The sequence below is a fragment of the Pleurodeles waltl genome, chromosome 1_2 (genome assembly GCF_031143425.1).
Source record: "Pleurodeles waltl isolate 20211129_DDA chromosome 1_2, aPleWal1.hap1.20221129, whole genome shotgun sequence".
NCBI classification, from domain to species: domain Eukaryota; kingdom Metazoa; phylum Chordata; class Amphibia; order Caudata; family Salamandridae; genus Pleurodeles; species Pleurodeles waltl.
Genome location: NC_090437.1, coordinates 1,343,124,886 through 1,343,150,042, shown reverse-complemented (window position 1 = coordinate 1,343,150,042; position 25,157 = coordinate 1,343,124,886). Strand labels below are relative to the sequence as shown.

Below are 25,157 nucleotides of genomic sequence, written 5' to 3'. Positions count from 1 at the left end.
AAATCACCCGTGAGGGTCTAATGGTGCTGAAAAAGCAATGAGATGACGGAAGCAGGAATGATGCAGCAGCACGCTGAGAGCTAGGCATGGGACCTGCTCAGTGGGGTCACTCTGCTGCCTCCATTAAGTAGATCCTGGCAGGAGGAAGAGGCACTGGGAAGCGGTGGGCAGGGCTAGGCAGGAGAAGCAATATAATAGGCAGCATGGGGGAGCAGCAAGGGAAAAGCAAGGAGAAAGCAGTGAAAATGCAGGAAAATCAAGGCAAAGGTGCACAAAAACAAGGGGAAAAAGCAAGACGAAGGCGCAAAAAAAAAAAGGGGAAAAAGCAAGGCGAAGGCGCACAAAAAGCAAGGGGAAAAAGCAAGGCGAAGGTGCACAAAAAACAAGGGGAAAAGCAACACAAAAATGGGGGTAAAAGAAGAAAACAATGAAGCCAATGGAAAAGCAATGAGAAGACACACACAAATTCAGGGAAAAGCAAGGAGAAAGCAGCGAGAACAAGGGAAAAGCAAATAGAAGGCATTCAAAAACAGGGGGAAAAGCAAGGAAGAGCCAAAAGAAGAAGCAATGAAGCTGCACAGGAAGAGCTGGGCCAGGGACCTGCTCAGTGGCGTCTTGCTGCGGCCTCCATTAAGTAGGTCCTGGGAGGAATGAGAGGCACTGGGAGGCGGTGGACAGGGCTAGGCAGGAAATAGAAGGCAGCATGCAGGAACAGCAAGGGAAAAGCAAGGAGAAGGCACACAAAAAATGGCGGTACCAAGAAAAAGCCACACATAAAATGAGGTAAAAATAAGTAGAAGGCACACAAAAACGAGGATAAAGCAAGGAGAAGTCACACAAAAAGTGAGGGAAAAGCAAGGAGAAGGCACGAAAAAACAGGGTGAAAGCAAAGAGGAAGCAGTGAGAACGAGGGAAAAACAAGGAGAAGGCGCACAAAAACAGCAGAAAAATCAAAGAGAAAGCAGTGAAAACAAGGGAAAAGCCCGGAGAATGAACACAAACAATGGCAGAAAAAGCAAGGAAAAAGCAGTGAAAAGCAAGGAGAAGGCACACAGAAAAACAGGGGAAAAGCAAGGAGAATGCACATAAAAATGGCAGAAAAAGAAAGGTAAGAGTAGTTAAAAATAGGGAAAAGCAAGGAGAAAGCATTGAAAACGAAGGAAAAGCAAGAAGACACACAAAAAGCAGGGCAAAAGCAGGGTGAAAGCAGCAAAAACGAGGGAAAAGCACGGATAAGGCACGTGAAAAATGGGTAAAAAAGCAGGGAGAAAACAGTGGAAATAAGGGAAAAGCAAAGAGAAGGCACACAAAAAATCTGGAAAAAGCAAGGAGAAAGCAGTGAGAACTAGGGAAAGACAAGGAGAAGACAAACAAACAACAGTAGGAGAAGGCAGAGAAAACAAGGGAAAAGCAAGGAGAAGGCACTCAAGATATGGGGGATAAAGCAAGCAGAAGACAGAAGCAAGAGCGATGCAGCAGCACGGGCAGAGCTGGGCTTGGGACCGTGATTGTCAGCGTAAATTATTTCTGTGCTATTGTTGCCTATTGGTGACTTGCTCGGTGGTGTCTTCTCATGATTGGTGCTTCTGATCGTCTACCAAGAATAAGGAGGATGTCTTCTCTGATTGACCATGTCTTGAGGTGTCTTAGGTGACATTGTTGCTCTTACATCATGGGGTCTATTCCTACTCTACATCCTCTCCTTGGCTTCATCATGCCGGCTTTTGGTCGGGTCACAATGTGGTGGCCTTCATCTGTCCTGATTTTCTGAAGGTTTCCTGGAAGCTTTTCACTTGTATTACTGGTAAAAATGCAGTGTTTGAAGCCAGTTTCACACTGTTCCCTGATGCACACTTAGGGCCTGCTATAGAGTTTGTTGGAGTTGGTTGCTCCGTGACAAACGTGACGGATATCCCGTCCGCCATATTGCCAACCCACTATATCCTATGGAGATCGTAATAAGGCGGACGGATATCTGTCACGTTCGTGATGGAGCAACCCCTCCGCCAAACTCTAAATAAGACCCTGAGATGAACTCTACATATGGCTTTTACAGCACATCAACTGGTGGATGTGTTTGCAATATCGTACAGAGACGTTTGCGCACTGTAGCTGGTAGCGCAATGAATCATTTCTGCTGCAACCAGTCTGTGATCAGGGAGGTATTAGAGTTTCATCATTCCAAGGCGAACGTCATTCAGTACTAGAAATGATGTATTAAAATCCTATATTTAAAGGTTAAGTTAAAAAAAACTATGGGGCATGTTTACGAGCCCCTTGTGCCACCATTGAGTCACTTTTTGTGATGCAACTGCGGGGCCCCCACATCATATCTATGAGGCCACACAAAGCCACTTTCCGTGGCTGTGAATGGCTTCATAGATATGTAGTATCACCGGGGAAGCCTACTATGGGCATTGCAGTGGGTTTTCCCATGCAACACCCATGGATGTTGACCCATCCCCAGATTTACAAGAATCTGTTAACCTGGGTATTCGCCAAAACCTTACACCTGCCCGGGGGAGGCGTAATTTCAAGAAATATCACTGATTTCTCTTTGTGTTTTCCTTTTTCCAGAATGCAGCACACACAGAAACAGGAAATGCCTCTCAGGATTGTTTTTGTGCAGAAAGGTCTCCCTTCGTGCACAAAACAATGCAGCTGACAAAGCAGACACCACAGAGCAAGGGTGCCTGCGTTGGGGCTAGGCAGCCAATTATGCACCAGCGCAGGGACAAAGCACAATAGTGTGCCGTATGCTATAGATACAATGCATTCCTGCCCTTTCACATTCACACAGGGAGAGCAGCACATGACTTGCTGGGCTCCCCTGCACCCAGTCCCCACAAATATGCCCCATATGCTTAGGTGACAGGTCAGTAGTAGGATTGTTCTAACATACAATACACTGGGCAAATGATTATTTAGTTCGGAATTCAGCACGGTTTTGCAGTGTTTTAGTATAAATACATTTCACTCAAATTCTCAGCTGCTTGCAAGGCGATGTATCAGACCTACATGGTGTGTGCATGGCCATAGGCAGGCATTGCAGCGCTGAGCAGGCGCAGGCAGATGGTATGAGCAGTCAGTGAACCATGTGCGTGGACCGATATCTGACCCAGGTGAGATGCGCACAGCCAGTGAGCAGGCATTGCAGCGCTGAGCAGGCGCAGGCAGATGGAATGAGCAGTCAGTGAACCCTGTGCGTGGACCGATATCTGACCCAGGTGAGATGCGCACGGCCAGTGAGCAGGCATTGCAGCGCTGAGCAGGCGCAGGCAGATGGTATGAGCAGTCAGTGAACCATGTGCGTGGACCGATATCTGACCCAGGTGAGATGCGCACAGCCAGTGAGCAGGCATTGTAGCGCTGAGCAGGCACAGTCAGATGGAATGACCAGTCAGTGAACCCTGTGCGTGGACCGATATCTGACCCAGGTGAGATGCGCACAGCCAGTGAGCAGGCATTGCAGCGCTGAGCAGGCACAGGCAGATGGAATGAGCAGTCAGTGAACCATGTGCGTGGACCGATATCTGACCCAGGTGATATGCGCACGGCCAGTGAGCAGGCATTGTAGCGCTGAGCAGGCGCAGGCAGATGGTATGAGCAGTCAGTGAACCATGTGCGTGGACCGATATCTGACCCAGGTGATATGCGCACGGCCAGTGAGCAGGCATTGCAGCGCTGAGCAGGCGCAGGCAGATGGTATGAGCAGTCAGTGAACCCTGTGCGTGGACCGATATCTGACCCAGGTGAGATGCGCACAGCCAGTGAGCAGGCATTGCAGCGCTGAGCAGGCACAGGCAGATGGAATGAGCAGTCAGTGAACCATGTGTGTGGACCGATATTTGACCCAGGTGAGATGCGCACAGCCAGTGAACAGGTAACGTATGTGATGGTGATCAGTCTCCTTAGGGGCATCAGTTGTCCACAGTCAGCTTTTTGGGGGATCTCCATGTGATCCTGACAATCATCATTGTGTCTGTAATGATTAAATCTAACTAGGGTACCACATCCTCATTTTCAGATGCTGAGGAGACTCCAGGATCCAGAAACAGCATTCCAGACAACGGGGGTAAGAGCATCCCACGCTTCCTGTGAGTGTATGTCCGGTTGCATGTGCAGTGCGTGAACGCAGGCAGGGGGCACCTGCGAGAGTATGTCTTGTTGCATGTGCAGTGTGTGGACGCAGGCAGGGGGCACCTACGAGGGTATGTCCGGTTGCATGTGCAGTGCGTGAACACAGGCAGGGGGCATCTGTGAGTGTATGTCCCGTCGCATGTGCAGTGCATGAACGCAGGCAGGGGGCACCTGGAGGGTATGTCAGGTCGCATGTGCAGTGCGTGAATGCAGGCAGGGGGCACCTGTGAGTGTATGTCCTGTCACACGTGCAGTGCATGAACGCAGGCAGGAAGCACCTGCGAGGGTATGTCTGGTCGCATGTGCAGTGCGTGAACGCAGGCAGGGGGCACCTACGAGGGTATGTCCCGGGGCACCACTAAGGCCTTCATATCTGAGGGTGGTCACGTTGCATGGACAGTGATGAAATGCTACGAGTGATAGTAGGTACCACCTACAACAGGATGCCATTCTGCAACACACATAGAAAGAGGAAAATACCTTCAAGAATAGGCTTTGTGCAGAAGGGTGTTCCTACCTGGGAATGCCTCCCTGAACCAGCCGAGTCTCGAGTAGAAATATCTTCATATCACCTCATTACTTCCTTTTTCTATGTGTGTTGCATTCTTCCAGAAGCAGAAACCGTGGGGTGCAGCACACATGGCCTGTGCTGCAGCCGCTGTGGCCGTCGCCGGGGATTTGCTTCCTGGAAGCTGAAACTTGTTGCCAGTTTGGCGCCTCTGAGACCGATGGGGCCTAATCCTTTAAGGAATCTCTGCTATAATCCGCCCGGATCCCAGATCAATGAGCCCTTCTCCGGCGTCAGTGGTGGGGCTCCCAAACAACGGAGGCCACCTCCTGCTGCACCCCACAGCCCTGGGGGGCCCGGGCTATGTCTTGGGGGTCCACCCATGACTCCATGGCCCTCAGTGAGAGCTGAAACTGGGGCTCTAAACATTTCACTCAGCTGGAGAGTTTTTTGATTTTTGCACTCCGATTCTCTGTCACAACAGCGTTGGTGATTGCATCTCTGCGCTATACAAAATGAATCGCCTCTAGGCGCTCTTGAGCCAAAATTTAGCTGTCATTGTCTGAGTCCAACACAATCCTTCTGTGTGGTGGAATCATTCAGTGAATAGGAAAGTTTCTAAAGCTTTGCTGACCCCTGGTAAAGTGGACTTGAGTCTATAACTGTAATCGTATTTATATAGCGCTTACCACCGGCTGATGAATCGCCAAAGCGCTTTTCAACAAGTAGCACAGTACTCTGGAACGCAAAAAGTATTAGTGGTGGATTAGTATAAGGAAATATGAGTTAATTTGAGCATTTGGCATGTGAGTCTGTTAGTTGGATTGAACAGGATAACGGAGGGAAGTGTCTAGAAAGTGGTATTTGGAAGTTTCATAACTTCCTGCAGAAAGCCCAAGTTTGGCTCTAGAACAGAAAACCTTCCCAACCAAGATCGGTTCTTGGGGCCTTTGAAGGAAGCCGAGTGTTTGACGGTGAGAGATCCACCTCAGGGATGCAGTAGTCCTGTCCATAAAGCACCTAAATACCAAGCAAGCTGGCTTAACAAGCATTGGCAAAGGGCTAGGTCTCGCTTTTGTGGCTTATTGGCTTTGTCAATGCCTTAGTGACACTGTAGGGCATCCTTGATGCTGTGCAGCATGCCTAAAGAAGAATTTTAAAAAACTATGATGCGGCCACCAGAGTAAATTTGTTTGGTGGTGCACCACAGATTAGTGAGTCTACAAAAATATGTGGATGCTATTTTTTCTTTTTTGATTTATTAATCCCAGTGTTGGATTAGTAAATAAAAAACAATGAGTAAAAGCATTTGTGTTTTCTTTTAATCAGGAGGGTAGAAGAGCAAACCGAAGAGAAAAGAAAACACGAGTGGGGGAGAGCAACATGGAGTGGGGGGAGAAGCACCTGTGCGGGGCAGAAGCAGACAGGCGAGAGAGCAACAGTAGGGAAACAGCTGGAAAACACATGCACTCTTGTGGCCTGCTTAAGACAAAACAAAAAGTAGTTCCCTAAAAGCGAACAGTGGAAGGACGCATCTCAATTGGCAATGCTTTAGGGGAGGGAGGGACACAAAAAGGACAGGGGCAAACAAACGAACAAGAAGTAGACAAATGAGTGACAGTAAAGTCAACCAATCGCAAACATTGGGCCGGTTGAAAGCCCCTTTACATCCTTGGTAAACCCACAATCCCTCTTTCGCACCCCGACCCTACACTTTCTGTTCTGCGGAGCTAAAAACTGTCGTTGTGGCTACAGACGGCCATTGCAGGGTCACCAGCCTTCCGGGTTTATTACTCTAGAGTACCACCCCAGTTGCCGTATTCTGCACTTGTGGAAGCCGTCTGACGATTTAGCATCAGTGGTTTTTGGGCTGAATAGATCACGAGGGTAGGAGATCGGACCCCAAGGCGGGAGTCTGTGGCCCGAGGCCTGGACATGGGGCCAACAAATTAAAAGGGAGAGACGAGCTAGAGCTGAGCCAAGGGAGTGGATGGATCTGAAGAGCAGGTGCACGAGCCGAGCCATGAAAATATTTGGCATATAAATCGTGCAACAAACATCATGTATGAATGTTGTTTAGTCTATCCAAAAATCAAAAAAGTGTGTTTATTTAACACGCAGAAATGTTTGACCTTAGTGCATCAGATTATATCACCAGACTGAGGTATTTATTAAAAGTGATAGCATTTAAACCTTATCTCAGAACATTCCTGCCCTCTTAGTGAACTAGGAGGCGGGTCATGGATACTGTAAATATGGCCCAGTAGTTCTTCATAAACATTAGAGGTTTCTCTATAGCACACATCCTGAACTTGGAGGGGCTCTGACATGTAATGAAAAGAAGGAAGCTCAATGAAATGAAATTGTTGCCTAGGATCACACAATTTACAAAAGGCAAGCCGAGATTGATCCCAGGTTCACTTGTTTCGCATTGTGCAGCTCAGCCACTAGATGGGGGTCTGTTTCTGTCTGTGATCTTACATCAAAGGTTATCACTTTGAAGTTCTTGAGACCGCAGGGTGGAGCGTGGGTGGCAGGCAGTAGCGACAAGAAAGCTCGGCTCGTTTTGGGCCCGAGTGCCCAAGAACACATTGAGCTGATCCCGAGCCAGGCTCGAGCCTTCAGTGTCTCGCCCGCCTGTGAGCCCATCAGAAGGATCTCCGGTGCCCCCCAGTGTTGGCTGCTGAGATGCGTCCGGTGGCCTGCGTCACCAAGCCCTCTTTCCAGAACCTAGTCTGTGCACGTCATGCCCTCAGCCCCCACAAACTGCCGCCCCCCATATCTAGGGCCACTGCAATTATGCAATTGTGGGGCCGCAGCGATTTTCGCATAATTATAGATCTGCCGCTTTTCCCACATAATTCATCTGCCGCATAATCTGCAGATTTCAAATAACAAAATGTGTTCCTAGCGCAAACGGTTCAAAAGTTACTACAAATGTGAGGGCTGGACTGGGCATTTTCTGTTGCTTGTTGCTATATTTGGGTATTAAATTGGTACTAATGTAAGGCAACCAACACGCAGAGATTGTACCAAGTTTAAAGATGACAAAATAATTAAGTCATACTATTACAAAATGACAAAATGTGATGCATAATTAGTGTTTTCTTGCCGCATAATTTACTCACCCCTGCCGCATAATTTGGCCCTCTCCTGTCTCATAATTCCACTGGCCCTGATGCCCTAGTGCCCCCACCCCCTCACCGCCCCTCCTATCAGCACTAAACTCGCAGCAGTGACTGCCCCATAGTTAACTGAGCCTCTCTAGATTTCACTCCCCCTCCCCCCCATTCCAGGGCCTCTACTGAGGTCTGAGCACCAGTGCACTTTTCAGTGAGGTTCATTAGCAACGGGAAAATTGGGCAAGCAGCGCCCTCTAGTGCTGATAGAAGTAAAGCATTCGCATTCCATCTTTACTTACCTGAGACCTTGGCTGCAGCCTTCGTGTGTTCAAACACCCTTAGTGTAACCCAAACATGCAGATGAGAGATTACAGTGAATAAAGATAAATGTCTTAAGAAACAATTAAAAATAAATTATCACATAAACCATGCTTCTTTTCATTCAAAATGCCTTTTTTTTTAACTTTACCTACGTGTACAATCAGCTCAACTTTGCTTATTAGAAGCATTTTTAAAGAAAATACTTTTTCCTCACATGGCGATCTGAATGTAACTGGCACTGGACTCAAAGCTCAGCATGTTTCGGAAAGCATGTATTGTCTTTGTAGGTCTGTATGTGCTGAGCCGCGGCACAGATCCTTCAGCTCTGCCGGTAACACTGCTGCCTCTCCCTGTTTTACCTCCACTGCTACTTTTCAAAGACCTTGGGCATGTTTACGAGAGCCTTGCGCTACCGCAGAGGCACGTTTCTGACGCTCCGTCAGCGAGCCTCCCAACCATATCCGTGAGGCCAAGCAGTGCCCCTCTGCGTGGCTTCTCATGGACTCATAGATATGGAGTAAGTCAAGGCCGCGGAATTCGCTGCGGTGCCTTACTCTGCATCAGAGGGGTGTTCCATGGACGTTGAGGTGCCTGTTCCCACGCAACAGCCATGGGTTTTGACGCATTCCCAGTTTCACTTAATCACCTAAACCTAGGGCAGCACCAAAACCTCATTCCTCCCTAGAGCAGACGTAACGAGGAGAAATATTTCCATTTCTCCTCGTTTTTTCCTATTTCTATGTGTCCTGCATTCTGCAGCACACATAGAAAGAAGGTGCCCCTTCCTGCATAAAAACGATCCTGCCTGCAATACAGGCACCCTTGCACTATTGTGTAAGGGTGCCCGTGTGGGCACTAGGCTGCCCAAACGCCACCAGCGTAGGGGGATAGGACAGGAATGTGCCGTATTGGATGAACACAGCTCATTCCAGCCCTTACAGGTTGGCACACGGCAGATCAGCAACAGGACTTGGAGCCCTGCACCGATTCCTGATAAATATACTCCACTCAGCCATCCACCAAAACAGGAGTTTGTGTCTGTAAAACAAAAAACGAATGCCCACCACAGCCTGAGAGGCCCTGACTTATCTTGTTCTTCTAGTGTTATCTGAGTGCCTTGGGGTGTCTGCTGTGATCTTTCAGAATGTCAGCTGCCTCCCTTTGGAGAGGCCTCTGTCCCACATCTGTCTCACTGCCTTGATGTTATCTGTTGCATGAACACCTGTCTTGTGGTCTGGTGTGATGGGCTTTGCCCTGGGTCTGCTGTCTGGCCCGGTGTCCTGTGCCCTCAGTATGACTGCCTTACTGGCACCTTAAATATTATCTTTCATTGAGGATTCATTGAAGGTTTTTTGTCTTCTTGCTCAGATGCTGAACATCTCACGAGGTCTTCCCTTGGTACAGGTGAGTGGATTTCTAATTGCACAAACACCATCCCCCCACCTCCCTGACATCACCTCTCACCCTTCCCTCCATCTTACTGCTCAACCCCGCCGCATTATTGCCTCTTACTAAACTCCTGAGCATCCATCCAGAGGCCACTGGTCACCCGGCCTCCTTCATGCTAGAGGATACCTTACCTGTTTGTCTCCCACCTCTGCCTACCCTACATCACTCAGACTAATTATTACATTCTCTCTGTTTAGTACATCTGAATTTTGGTTATTCAACCTTATATAATATTTAATACTGTAGGATAGAGTAAAGGTTCCCCCCCTGCACTTGTGGCCCTTATTATAGGATAGAGTGTCAGTTCTGCCCCCCCAGACTTGTGACACAGAGATGTAGACCTTTACTACAAGATAGATTGTGAGACCCCACCCCCATGGACTTCTGGCATATAGATGTAAACCTTTACTATAGGATGGAGTGTAATTTCTGCCCCCTCCCTTGGACTTGTGGTAAAGAGATGTAGACCTTTACTATAGGATAGAGTGTAAGTTCTGCCCCCGCTCTTGTGACATATAGATGTAGACCTTTACTATAGAATAAGGTGTAAGTTCTGCCCCCCCGGACTTGTGACATACAGATGTAGACCTTTACTATAGGATAGAGTGTAAGTTCTGCCCCGCTCTTGTGACATATAGATGTAGACCTTTACTATAGGATAAGGTGTAAGTTCTGCCCCCCCCACTCTTGTGGCAGAGAGATGAAGACCTTTACTATAGGATAAGGTGTAAGTTCCGCCCCCCCGGACTTGTGACAGAGAGATGGAGACCTTTACTATAGGATAAGGTGTAAGTTCTGCCCCCCCCCACTCTTGTGACAGAGAGATGTAGACCTTTACTATAGGATAGAGTGTAAGTTCACCCCCCCCCCCCCAGACTTGTGACAGAGAGATGGAGACCTTTACTATAGGATAAGGTGTAAGTTCTGCCCCCCCCACTCTTGTGGCAGAGAGATGTAGACCTTTACTATAGGATAGAGTGTAAGTTCACCCCCCCCCCCCCCCGGACTTGTGACAGAGAGATGGAGACCTTTACTATAGGATAAGGTGTAAGTTCTGCCCCCCCCACTCTTGTGACATATAGATGTAGACCTTTACTATAGGATAAGGTGTAAGTTCTGCCCCCCCCACTCTTGTGGCAGAGAGATGAAGACCTTTACTATAGGATAAGGTGTAAGTTCCGCCCCCCCGGACTTGTGACAGAGAGATGGAGACCTTTACTATAGGATAAGGTGTAAGTTCTGCCCCCCCCACTCTTGTGACAGAGAGATGTAGACCTTTACTATAGGATAGAGTGTAAGTTCACCCCCCCCCCCCGGACTTGTGACAGAGAGATGGAGACCTTTACTATAGGATAAGGTGTAAGTTCTGCCCCCCCCCCACTCTTGTGGCAGAGAGATGTAGACCTTTACTATAGGATAGATTGTAAGTTCTGCCCCCCCCCGCTCTTGTGACAGAGAGATGTAGTTCTTTACTATAGAATAAGGTGTAAGTTCTGTCCCCCTTTGGACCTGTGACGTAGAGACCTAGACCTTTACTATAGGATAAGGAGTACTAAATAGCCTTTGACGCAGCCTCCTTGGCCTTGATGCTATATGATGTTCAGCTGAGCTGCATCATATCCTATGTAGAGCTGAGGGTGGCAGCCTCTGAGACTTTGTGACGCATGACACTGAACAGTAGAGCTGTCTCTGGACACAAAGGGACCTATACACAAAAGCATTTTCTATTGTGTTGCACTGTATAGTAGTTATATTTATATAGCGCTTACTACCCCTGACGAGGTATTGAAGCACCTTATGGTGAGTAGTACACTGCTTTGTAACCCAAAGTTAGCAGTTTGCCCCGTGGTTGTCACTATTTGTGTAAATGTGTTGGTTATTGGGCTACTTATGTGCGCTGAGGAAGCTGGAGTATTCCCTCCATTATCTAGTGGTGGATTAAGTACTAGGAGTTATGTGTAATTATTAGTGTGAGTGTAAAGGAGTACTCCTGCGCATGTCTATTAACCACTCTTACATGCCATCGAAAACATGACCCCGAAAGATCAAAGATGGGACTAGCATGGGAATATTCATACACAGTTACTACATATGCAAAAGGACTGTGCACCTTATATTGTACAGATTTTCATTAATCATACAATAAAGGTTTTTCTTTCTTAAAAAGAAAGTGCCCTGTCTCTGCTTTTACTGATAGTGAGTTATTTGTTTCAGCGCTAGTTCACCAGGCGCGTCAGAGTAGTTAAAAGTGTACTCCTGTAGTGCTGCTTCCCATACTCATAAATGCTTTTGTGAATCGGCCGCTGTGTGGTTCGCTTACGCTGCAGAGTCGCGGTCGGTGGTAGGCGCATGGTGTGGGGTGCACAGCCTGTGGGGTGTTTCCTGGTCGGTGGTAGGCGCATGGTGTGGGGTACAGAGCCTGTGGGATGTTTCCTGGTCGGTGGTAGGCGCATGGTGTGGGGTGCACAGCCTGTGGGATGTTTCCTGGTCGGTGGTAGGCGCATGGTGTGGGGTACAGAGCCTGTGGGATGTTTCCTGGTCGGTGGTAGGCGCATGGTGTGGGGTGCACAGCCTGTGGGATGTTTCCTGGTCGGTGGTAGGCGCATGGTGTGGGGTGCACAGCCTGTGGGATGTTTCCTGGTCGGTGGTAGGCGCATGGTGTGGGGTGCACAGCCTGTGGGATGTTTCCTGGTCGGTGGTAGGCGCATGGTGTGGGGTGCACAGCCTGTGGGATGTTTCCTGGTCGGTGGTAGGCGCATGGTGTGGGGTGCACAGCCTGTGGGATGTTTCCTGGTCGGTGGTAGGCGCATGGTGTGGGGTGCACAGCCTGTGGGATGTTTCCTGGTCGGTGGTAGGCGCATGGTGTGGGGTGCACAGCCTGTGGGATGTTTCCTGGTCGGTGGTAGGCGCATGGTGTGGGGTACACAGCCTGTGGGATGTTTCCTGGTCGGTGGTAGGCGCATGGTGTGGGGTGCAGAGCCTGTGGGATGTTTCCTGGTCGGTGGTAGGCGCATGGTGTGGGGTGCACAGCCTGTGGGATGTTTCCTGGTCGGTGGTAGGCGCATGGTGTGGGGTACACAGCCTGTGGGATGTTTCCTGGTCGGTGGTAGGCGCATGGTGTGGGGTACACAGCCTGTGGGATGTTTCCTGGTCGGTGGTAGGCGCATGGTGTGGGGTACAGAGCCTGTGGGATGTTTCCTGGTCGGTGGTAGGCGCATGGTGTGGGGTACAGAGCCTGTGGGATGTTTCCTGGTCGGTGGTAGGCGCATGGTGTGGGGTGCACAGCCTGTGGGATGTTTCCTGGTCGGTGGTAGGCGCATGGTGTGGGGTACAGAGCCTGTGGGATGTTTCCTGGTCGTTGGTAGGCGCATGGTGTGGGGTGCACAGCCTGTGGGATGTTTCCCGGTCGTTGGTAGGCGCATGGTGTGGGGTGCACAGCCTGTGGGATGTTTCCCGGTCGGTGGTAGGCGCATGGTGTGGGGTGCACAGCCTGTGGGATGTTTCCCGGTCGGTGGTAGGCGCATGGTGTGGGGTGCACAGCCTGTGGGATGTTTCCCGGTCGGTGGTAGGCGCATGGTGTGGGGTACAGAGCCTGTGGGATGTTTCCCGGTCGGTGGTAGGCGCATGGTGTGGGGTACAGAGCCTGTGGGATGTTTTCTGGTCGGTGGTAGGCGCATGGTGTGGGGTGCAGAGCCTGTGGGATGTTTCCTGGTCGGTGGTAGGCGCATGGTGTGGGGTGCAGAGCCTGTGGGATGTTTCCTGGTCGGTGGTAGGCGCATGGTGTGGGGTGCACAGCCTGTGGGATGTTTCCTGGTCGGTGGTAGGCGCATGGTGTGGGGTGCAGAGCCTGTGGGATGTTTCCTGGTCGGTGGTAGGCGCATGGTGTGGGGTGCACAGCCTGTGGGATGTTCCTTCTCCTGCGGGCTGTGGGTGGATGTTGGATCCTCCTGCAGGAGTGATGGAGGTGATTAGGTGCTTTAGTAACCAGCTGCAGAACTGACCTGTCCTCTTCCACCAACCATCCAGAGCACATCATGTGCCTTGAAGCCAGATGGCCAGTGCTGACACCTCTGTCTTCCCTCTCTACAGGTGACATGCTCGCCATCATCTTCGGGGTCCTCTTCGCTGTCACAGCGGTGGCCTTCTTCGTCTACGTGAGAAAACAGCGGAGTAAGAACAGGAGGTGAGGATGCACCAATGGAGTCCATTCTGTGGAGTCAGGACCCCCAATATCCACAGAGGACACTTGAGAATCTCACAATCTGACCTAGATGGACCTAGCATGGTCCAGTTAAGACCTGACACCCCAGGGAAGGGGGTTCACATGGCAGTGATGGATACAATGATGGAGGAGCCCAGGGGTGTCTAGAGGGAAGGAGAGAGGTGGATGAAGAAACTGAGGACCGAAGGGGGAGCGGAAAGATGAAAACTCAGCAATGGGGAGGGGGACAATGGATGGGTGGTTAGATGGATGAATAGATGACTTGATGGACAGGGAGAAGGTTCATACACACAACAGACAGACAGACAAATAGATGGGAATCAAAAGAGATATGGAGAGAGCTATAGATGGATGGAGAGACCGATAGAGGGATGGATGCGTGGATGGACAGACAGGAACAATGGTAGATGAATGGACGGACAGATGGGAGAAATGGAAGCTAAAGAATGGAAATGGTCTTTTATAGACACATTTTATAGACCTTTGTGATAGGCAGAGCCGCTGCAGTCATGTGATTGCCCAGCTGCAGCATTTTTGCCTATTTTTACATTTGCCGCATAATCCAATGTCTGCTGCATACATTTTTAACAAAAATAATCGTTTGTAGCTCATAAGGGTCAAACGTTACTAGAAACGCCACAAATTGCCACCCAGCGGAAGGCCCAATGCAAAGGTTGACTGACTTTTTGTAGGCTTGGTGCCCTAATGTTTTGCCTGCAGGAGGGGCTGTGGGTGAGGACTTTAAAATATTTTTAAGCCTCACATGCGCAGTGGCGCAAGACCTATTGTTTACAAATCAGTAGGTTTACTGCCCGCCCACAAGATACCATTAGTAGTTTTCATTGTCAGTCTCATTTGCAATCTGTTGATTGCTTAGCTCCTATAGGCTTCCCTTCCTTTCTTGTGTTAGCTCCTTCGTGGAGCATGGACCAAGTACATGTGTTCTTTCTCATCTTTCTTCTTCCTCCTGTTTTTGCAACACACTTTTATGCTATTCTATAAGTGTTTCAGCATTACTCCTGGACATGTAATGTGCTTTCCTACTGTTAACACAGGCATACTGCTTCTTATTTATCTTGTTTCCACTCTATCTGCCCTCTCCATTGACTCATTAATTACTTACACCCAAAACCGACCTACTCTACACCACTTTGCTCTGTAGTACTCCACTGTACACCACTGGACTCCACTCTCTGCCACTCTACACCACCCGCACTTTGCCACGCTACTCTACACCACTCCAGTCTATCATATGCCACCCCACTCTACTCAAAGCCACTCCACTTGACTCAAATCTACACATTCCACGCCACTCTGCTCTATGCCACTCCACTCCACACAATAACCACTCTACAGAGCTTTACGCCACTCCACTCTATGCCACTGCACTTTACACCACTCTACTTTATGTCACTCTATGCCATTCCATTTAACTCTACTGCACTCCACTCTTCTCCAATCCATGCCACTCTACACCACTCTACTCTTTCCATGCTGCTATATGCCACTCCAAGCCACTCCACTGCACACAATGCCACTCTACAGCCCTCTACACTACTGCACTCTACTCTGTGCCACTCCACTTTACTCCACACCACTCATTGCTACTTCACTCTAATACATATTCTACATATGCCAATCCACTCTACTCTACATCACTCTACTCTATGCCGCTCTGCGCCACTCCACTCTATGTCACTCCACAATACTCCACTCCTCTTTCCTCTAAGCCACTCCACAAGTGCCACTCTAATCCACTCTATGCCACTCCACGCCATGCTACTCTATGCCATTCCATGACACTCAATGACTCTCCATGCCACTCCACTCTACGCCACTCTACTACACTCTAATATATCCTAAACCACTCCACTCCACACCACTCCATGCTATTCTACTCCATTCCAAACAGTGCTACACTATGCCACTCTACTGTACGCCATTCTACACCATGCCATCGCACTCTATGCCACTCTACACCACTCCACTCTATTTTACGCCACTCTACTCAATGTCACTCCACACCACTCTACTTCACCCCACTTTACTCAGTCACTCCACACTATAACAATTTAATCTATGCCAGTCTACTGTACTCCACTCAACTCTACTCTATACAACTCTAATCTATGCCACTCCACTCTACATCACTCCACTCTACACCACTCCACCCTACACCACTCCATTCCACTCTACATCATTCTACGCCACTCTACTGTATGTCACTCTACTCTATGCCTCTCTATTCTACAAGACTACACTGTATGCCACTCCAGGCTACACCGCTCTACTATACACCATTCTACTCTCCTCTAAGCCACTCTACTGTATGCCACTCCAGTTTAAGCCATTCCAGTCTTCATCACTCTATGTCATTCCACTCTATGCTACACCACTCTGCCCTACACCACTTCACTCTATGCAACTGCACTCTACGCCACTCCACTCCACTTCACGCTACTCTACATCACTCCACACCACTCCATACCAGTCTACACCACTCTCCTCTATGCCAGTCTACTCTAAGCCACACAACTAATTTTTAGCCATGCTGAACAGCAGCCACACAACATGACTGAAAAACATTGGCAAAGCCAAAACCTCCACATAGGCAAGACCTATATTGGCTTTGCCAGTGCTTGTTTCTTACTGCAGCACTGTGATGTCTGTGGCCTAGGTATGGGAATCTAAGAGGATGCAGGACAGAAAAACATGAGGATTAACTCCAGGCCCGAAGGCAGCGCACTCTGACCTAAGACAAGATATTCCAAGAAGTCCATGTGCTCATTCACTCATTTATGCACTATTGCACGTTTATGTTTTTGTAGCTTCTTTAAGCATTGAGAGGCTTATTTAGAGTTTGATTTTACTCCGTTCTGATGTACTCCTCTGCCCTGGCAGAACACGGCCACGACATGTAGAATTCTATGCCTAACAGGTGGCGATCACTGTGCCTACAGATGAGCCGCTGACACAATGGCTCCCGTGAAGGCACTGAAACCTGGGTGCGTGGGCGCTATGTCCAATGCAGCAGCACAACAACATTTAGTTTTTACAAAAAGAGTCCCAAACGGAGAATTTGTTGTTACAAAACAAAAACATATTGGCCCTGATGTGCTGAAAGTTTTATTTGCCAGTGTTTGGGGTTCCTCAATGCTGTTTCCTTTTTGGAACCACCAGGTTTTCCCTGACATCTGAATGTCTGCCCTCAGTAGAATGCATGGTCAGCTGGCAGAAGGCAGGTGATTGCCCTGACTTTAAAAGGCATTCGGAATCAATATGTGTGGTAGCGTACCCTGTCCAACAAACTCAAATGGGTTCTACAGTGTTTTTAAAAATCTCCTTGAGGCTATTCGCAGGATTGCTTCAGGAATCGCATAATTAATATGTCTTTTTTACACCATAACTCAGATCCATATTTATCAAGGTGTTGCATCGCCCTTGGGCCATGCAAAGGGGCTCATGGATGTTGCAAAACCTAAGTGAGACTTATCACAACACCCAAGGCCACCTTGCATGTCCCTGCATGGCTTGATAAATCTAGAGTAACGCAAGGCAGCACAAGTTGCTGCCATGCGTTACTCTGCCCTGGAAAGGCATTCCATGGGTGGAGCTGGGTGTTCCCACGCACCCACCACTGGACTTTGGCACATTCCAGATTTACCATTAGTGGTAGACCTGAGAATGTGTTAAAATGCTACGCCTCCCTTGGTGAGGCGTAACAAGGAGAGATATATTTATTTCTCTTTGTTTTTTCCTCTTTCTATTTGTGCTGGATTCTGCAGCACACGTAGAAATAGGAAAATGCCTCTCAGGATTGTTTTCATCCAGGTGTCCCTTCCTGCACAAAAACAATTCTGCCCACAAAGCAGGCACCCTTGCACCATGACACAAGGGTATCTGCATTGGTGCTAGGCAGCCAAAGTGCACAGCCCTAGAAAAGGACCGGAATACGATGTATGGTGGTAAATATAACACACTCCTGCTCGTTCACGCATCACAACAAGGTGGCTTGCTGCCTTGAGCTGAAGGAGAGAATGGTAAATCTGGCCCTGAGTGTTTAAACCTCAGGTTAGAAATAGATACAAGTCCACTGTTTGCACTACAATGGTCCCCAGTGTGTGAGGCCAAAACCGGATGACGGAGATGTGGTCAAGGTTCTCAGAGTGACTGTATTTACCTATATATTATTATTGTCAACCTCAGTTTAGCTCTTTAACCCATTGATAGGTATTGTTAATATTATCAAAATTAGAGTATCACATTATCCCATGATGGATATTATTATTATTATTATCAACATGAGAGTAGCACTTTATCTTTCTGATAGATATTAATATTATTATCAACTTTAGAATATCACTTTATCCCGGATAGATATTGTTATTGTTATCAACATTAGAATAATGCTTTATCTTTCTGATATATAAGGTTATTATTATCAACATCAGAATATCAATTTATCCCCAGATAAATATTGTTTTCAACATTATAATGGCCTTTAATTCTTCTGACAAATATTGGGATTATTATTGACATTAGAATATCACTTTATCCCTCTTCCAGATTTTTTAAATTATTTATCAGCACTAAAATAATGCTTTATCCCTCTGTCGATAATACTATTGTTACCAATAATAGAATGGCTATTCATATCTCTTGAAGATATGGTTATTATCAACATTAGAATAGCAGATTATCGCTTTGGTAGATTTTATTATTCCCAACATTATAGATCTTTAACTAATTAATATTGATATCATTATCAATGTTAGTATCACTGGTTAACCGTTGCTTGGGTAGAGATTACTATTTTTATCAATATTAGAACAGTGCTTTTTCCCCACCGATAGACATTTTTATTATCTATGTCAATTTATCTCTTTAATCCATCAATATTCTTGTTACTTTGGCCATTAGTATTGCTTGTTAAGCCATTGATAACTACAGTTATTATAAACATTGGTGCTTTATCCTTCTGATACAGACTGTTATTATTAGCCACATTAGAATATAAATTTATCCCCCGAGACATATTGTTATTATTATCAACATTAGAATAGCACTTTATCTTTCTGCTAGATATTATTTATCGATATCAGAATATCAATTTGGCACCAGATTAACATTGTTATCAACATTATAATAGCATTTAATTCTTCTGAGATATATTGTTATTACCGAAATTAGATTATGACTTTCTCACTTTTATAGATAGTTTTATTTTCCAAAACTATGATAATGCTGTGTCCCTCTGATAAATATTGTTATTACTATCAACATTAGAACAGCTCTTTATCCTTCTTAAAGATATTATCATCTACATTAGAATAGCGTTTTATCCTTCTTAAAGATATTATTATCTACATCTTTCTTACATTTTTATTATCTACATTAGGATAGCGTTTTATTGCTCTGATAGATTTTGTTCATATTCCTAAAGTTATAGCTCTTTAACTCATTGATATTGTTATCAATGTTAGTATCACTCTCAATCCATCAATAATATAGATACTGTTATTTTTTATCAACAATAGAATAGTGTTTTGTCCCACTGATAGATATTATTATCAGCATCAATCTAGCTAATTATCCAATTGATATTTGTATTATTATTATCACTCTTTAAACCTTTGATGGATTTATTGATTATTATTGACATTAGTACAGCGCTTTACCTCACTGATAGATATTTTTGTTATTGTAGACTTTATAAGAGCGCTTTACCACACTGATAGATGTTGTTATTTCTAATGGAATCAGTATAGCTCATTAACTCACTGGTAGATATTGCTTTTAATATAAACATCTGTACAGCACTTTAACCCTTCACATCCTTCTTGACTAACGCCTATCAAGAAGTGCAAGTTGTGCCTCAGTCCCCTTAGTTTTGTTTCCTTCGGGGGGGGGGTCAATCAAGGACTTTGCTTATCCTTATCATTTGTATGTCCGCCTCTTGCTCTCCTTATTGGCTTATGACACTGAGATCTTGTGTCAAGATGGGATCACTGAGTTCGCTGCAATCGGATTCTACAGCGATCACGCATAGCAACACCTTGAACCAATAGATAGGAATAAGAAATATGGGTGTATTCTCAGCGATCTTTCTTGGTCCCTGAAGTGAATATGAACGTGAAGCTTAGCTTCAAGTTTAAGTGAGGAGAACATGTACATGTTTTGGAATTAAGAGGTATGACTTGTTACTTTCCCCCTTTACTGCAGTGTTCTCAAAGTTCATTCCACTGTATCTCTTTTCTAATCCCCTCAATGGTTTCTTCTTAGGATGAACTCTGAAGACAAGCCAAACGTCATCTACAAAGCAGCCACCACAGAGGAGAACATTGCTTAGAGGGCCAATGGGCAATCTGGAACCTAAACCACTGGGTGTTACGCAACAAGAAGAAGCGAAGGCATCACCAAGCAGTCAAACAAGCAACATGGTGTTAACTCATCTATCATAACGCCTGGAGTGAAGTCACAAACACCCAAGTGCAGCACGTCATTAGCACTGAGAGACTGTCCTGATTTCAATGTAACAAGGCCAAGCTGCAGAGAAAGACCCCTTCATCATCTGAAGCACACACACACACCCTGTCACCCCAAAAGTAGCACTACTCCATTTCAACACCCACCACAGCAACACCAGCCCTGAATGTAACTCTTTATAACCACACCACCATGCTTTCAACTGGTACAGTGTTACATAGATCACACAACAAAAACAGAGAGAGATATACCACTTCCCTACATGTTAAAGACAATATTTTCACAACAAAAACTGAACGTCATACAAGACAAGAGCAGTATTCCCGGTCCAGGGCACTGTAAGTGAAATAAATCTGATCCCGTGGCATATATATGAAGGTGCAGGAATTATAATGATGAAATGTCAATGGAGCGGCCTCTTACATACTGGGTCACAGTCTGCTGGTGCTCATTGACACTCGTCTGATTCCTAGGTACCCTGCTTTTAAAAAATAAACTACTGTTCTCTAGGGTTTCAGAGAACGCTTACCCTAATCACTTTGACCTTCCCTCACCTCAGAAACATTATCATGTTTGCTCATAGATCAAGGGATCATTCACTTATCTTAAAACTCTCCCATTTGCAGTCAACCAATGTCCTAACTCATTTTAGTTAACATTTTAATCTTCAGAAAGGTATACGCAAAAAGGATAATTACAGCTTTTCAAATTATTGGTTTATCTGTAAGTCCCTATTTAGTCATCATGAATGAATTTCTGCTTTTCTGACCCTAATATTGCAGTTCTGTATCCCATTTATCCCACATGGGGAATCGTGCATGTCTAACACTCATTGCCGTTCTTACATCTCACCTTTCTACCACTGTCCTTGAAAGTTTTTATTTTATTAGCCACTGTGCTGAGCTCTTAAGCCCCCCCCCACACCCCCACTACAACAGTGTAGCTGAGAGACCACAGCACCCAAGCCAGGTTTCTTCATAGCTTCACTGATATCAACACATAAACAATGAAGTCTATGCCTAACCGATATCAAGAACTCTAACCTACATTTGTCTGCACAAACATTTGTCAAATTACTGTCTTTGCATATCTCAGTATATCGTGTATGCTTACAAATCTTTGTCCCATCATTGTCCTTACATATCTTTACCTGAGTGTCTCTACAAATCGTAACCCATTGCATCTTTGCAGATGTGTCCAACAGAACTTAAGCAAACAGATGTCTTTACAGATCTCTGTCCATTAGTGTCTTTGCTTATCAAAATCTAATAATTAGTTACAGATCTCACTCTTTTTGTGCAGTAAACAAAACTGCAATTCAATGAGTCCATATACAGCTCTTATCCTAACAAGTATTTGTACATATTGCAGCACACAGAATTCAAAGTGTGCACTAATAGATAACACTCAAGTGAGTGTCCTTCCTTAACCTAATGCAACATATGTTCTTGTAAGTCCCAATCCAGTGAGAATCTTTAAAGATCTTAATTTAATGATTGTCCCAATAGACATCATTCCAAAACATAGTATTGTAGTGTGCATCCTTATGAATTTCAATCAAACAAGGATCTTTTCATATCTTTATCCCACAAATATCTTTACAGTTCTCAGTACAATTAAAGAAGTCAACATAATGTGTATCTTAACAAATCTATATCCAATGTGTGCCTTCACAAATATCTACTCTATATGTATCCTAACAAATCTAAACAAATGAGTGCCTTTACAGATATGTACAAAACGGGTAGCTTTACAAATCTGTATCCAATGCGTGCCCTCCTAGATATCTACTCCATACGTATCTTAACCAATCTAAACCAATGTGTGCCTTCACAGATATCTACCCAATGGGTTATCTTAAATCTATATCCAATGAGAGTGCCTTCACAGATATCTATTCTATGTGTATCTTCACAAATCTAAATTGAATGGGTGCATTCATAAATATATACTCATGCGATATCTTAATAAATCCAAACCCAGTGAGTATTTACACAGCTATGTACAAGATGAGCATCTTAACAAGTTTAAAACCAGTGAGTATTTCACAGATCTCTCCACATGGGTATCTTGACAAATCTAAAACCAATGTGTAACTTCACAGATATCTACTCAATGGGTATGTTAAAAAAAATCTATATCCAGTGACCTGTTAGCATATTTACTCATTCCAAAGTGTCTTTACACAGCTTGATTAAATTAGGGTAGTTTGAGGTCGCAGTTTGATGACTGCATTACCAATCTAAATCTCATAAGTGCCTTTTGAGGTCTCAATTCAATGAGTGTGCTAAGGTCACAGTTCTAGATGTGTACTATGGATCTCTATCCAGTGAATGTCTTTACTGTAATCCATTTAACAAGCACCCTCATACAACTGTGCTCATACACAACTGTGTCCTTCACAACTGTGCCCTTGCAGAACTGTGCCCTCATACAACTGTGCCCTTATAGAGCTGTGCCCTTACACAACTGTGCCCTTAAAGAGCTGTGCCCTTACACAACTTTGCCTCTATAGAGCTGTGCCCTTACACAGCTGTGCCCTTATATAACTGTGCCCTTACACAACTGTGCCCTTATAGAGTTGTGCCCTTACACAGCTGTGCCCTTATAGAGCTGTGTCCTTATAGAGCTGTGCCCTTTCACAGCTGTGCCTTATAGAGCTGTGCCCTTACACAGCGGTGCCCTTATACAACTGTGCCCTTACAGTTCTCAGTCCAACTAGCATCACTTTTATGCCTCAGTGCAACAGGTGTCCCGGATGGTCTGTGTCCTGACAGGTATCTAAGCAGCAGGTATCTCCTTAGCTCCCTATTCAGCAAGTGTGCATATTTATTTCTATTCAATAGATGTAGATAAGGAAAGCGTAATACTAGGAGCCCTGACAATGTACTTTGAGGGCAGTCATTATGATGATAAAATACATATTTCACAGACATCCATAAAATATTTCCCTTATTTCCCGGGTTTCTGTAAACCACTGCATTTTGTGCAACAAAAGCACCAACGTATGTAATAGATACTTACATTAGTAAATTGTATTAAATGCTCATAATTGCCACCTCAGCAATAGTTGGACAGTAGAAATTTGTGGGGAACTGCTTTTGACCTTGACACACCGGTTCTCTTTTCTCGTTTCTGAAACATTCTCATACAATTTTCATTTCCAAACTGGACTCACAGATTTTCATTAAAAAGTGTTTTGTCCAATCACACAGATCGCACACAGGGCTGACCCCCCACAGATACCATACGTAGGGCTCTCTACACAGGCTTCTTTTTGAGGAATATCTCCACAAGTGACTCCTCTCTTAGGTCTCTTTCCATCTGCTACCTGGTCTTATCCTTCCAATGTGCTGGAACTTCATAGTTATGACTAGGATCAATTTCTTTAGAACTCTCAATTTTCACCATGTTCCTCTCAGATGTCTACCCCATCACTGTCCTCACATTTCATTATCCCAACCATCACCACTGGGGACACCAGCATTGCCTTTGCAGCTCTTCCTCCTTCCCCCATCATAGCAGCAAGTGCCCTCTCCATCCAAGCAGTGAACATCCGCACTATTCTACCGTACCGCCTCAGGTCATACCTTCGGAAGGATAGCCATCGCGCTTAATACAACTATCAGCTTACGATGTCTGTAATAAAAAAGCATCATCACGCCTTGCCACTAAACCAAAGGTCTCCCAGACCTCCATCTATCCCTCATTCCTCTACGGTCACTCAACCAAATCTGAGCATATTTATTAATAGCATAGTCTGAGGAGGATTAACGATTGTCGAACTCTCCTGTTTTTTGGTAACAATCACTCACTGCTGTGTGAAGGGAAGAGGCGTCTATCACAATATGTTGACCTAGACATACAATTATATATAAATATACAAAATAAATATTTTTATTATGAAAATCAAACATCTGTGTGACGATTAAATGATGTTTGAGAATTGAATGTGTTATTTCTTCTCCAGAGTCTTCAATGGGGTGCTTTTGTCTGGTGTGTATTTTTTTATCCCGATAGGGTCCGACTGCCCCGTCTCGGTGCACCGGTGGCTGGCGCAAGCCGGGTAAGGTGCTTCCTTACAGCACATATTGGCATCTGTAAGGCTATAAGACATTTATGCTGAATATTTCATTAGTTACAGACCAGCACTGATCCACTCTGATGCAGACGTTTCCAAGGATTGCGTGCAGGTGTTATACTGAATGGCTAAAAATGATTAAAGTGATGCGGACAAAAAACAGAAATTCTAGTTCCCTACGGACAGACGTCCTAAGGAAATGCACTTTCCACTCCAATGCAAAGTGTGAAGAATCTGAGTAGAAACCGACTCTTACCATGGAAGTTCCATTACAGTCCGTAGTAAAGATTCAGGTCTAGTTGTCGACCAATAGCAATAGCGATTATCAAACAACGATTTTTGTGAATCGTGAACACTAATGTTCAAAGGTGTTATTTAGCCCCTATTCCCTGAATAGCGATTCATTGTGCATTGCAAATAGACCTACCTCATGAATATTAATGAGGTAAATCACATTTTAATTTGTGACCCATTAGGATTCACTGCCATTACGTGGATGGTGGCCTGCTGGGCTCAGAAGACCACCATGTCTGTGATTGCTTTTTAATAAAGCAAACATTTTTTTCAAATTCAGTCCGTTTTCATTAAAGAAAATCGTGATGTGTTTAAAGATAAAAAATTAAAAGTTTCATTTTTATTATTTATGTGTAGGCAGTGTCCTGTGGGAGCACTGCGTGCGCGTAAAAAATATTTATTCAACCAACTTTGAGTTGGCAGTACAGTGCGAATGTTTTGCGACTGCATGTTTTAGGTTCCAGAACATTCATACGTACCAATGCGAATTGGTATTTGGAAGGGACGCCCCAAACAAGCCCCTCCCAAATACCG

General features: G+C 45.6%; 1 protein-coding gene across 3 annotated transcripts in view; it reads left to right on the top strand.

Annotated features, from left to right (window-relative positions):
* The window catches only part of CA9 (carbonic anhydrase 9), a 324,823-nt gene extending 300,661 nt beyond the window's left edge, over window positions 1-24,162 (top strand). For all 3 annotated transcript variants that reach the window (XM_069205726.1, XM_069205727.1, XM_069205728.1), the window contains 4 exons: window positions 4,028-4,075; window positions 9,460-9,495; window positions 13,630-13,723; window positions 20,045-24,162. In XM_069205726.1, coding sequence (XP_069061827.1) covers window positions 4,028-4,075; window positions 9,460-9,495; window positions 13,630-13,723; window positions 20,045-20,111 — 245 coding nt within the window. In that variant the 3' untranslated portion in view covers window positions 20,112-24,162. The remainder of the gene's footprint in view (window positions 1-4,027; window positions 4,076-9,459; window positions 9,496-13,629; window positions 13,724-20,044) is intronic.
* Window positions 24,163-25,157: the final 995 nt, after the last annotated feature.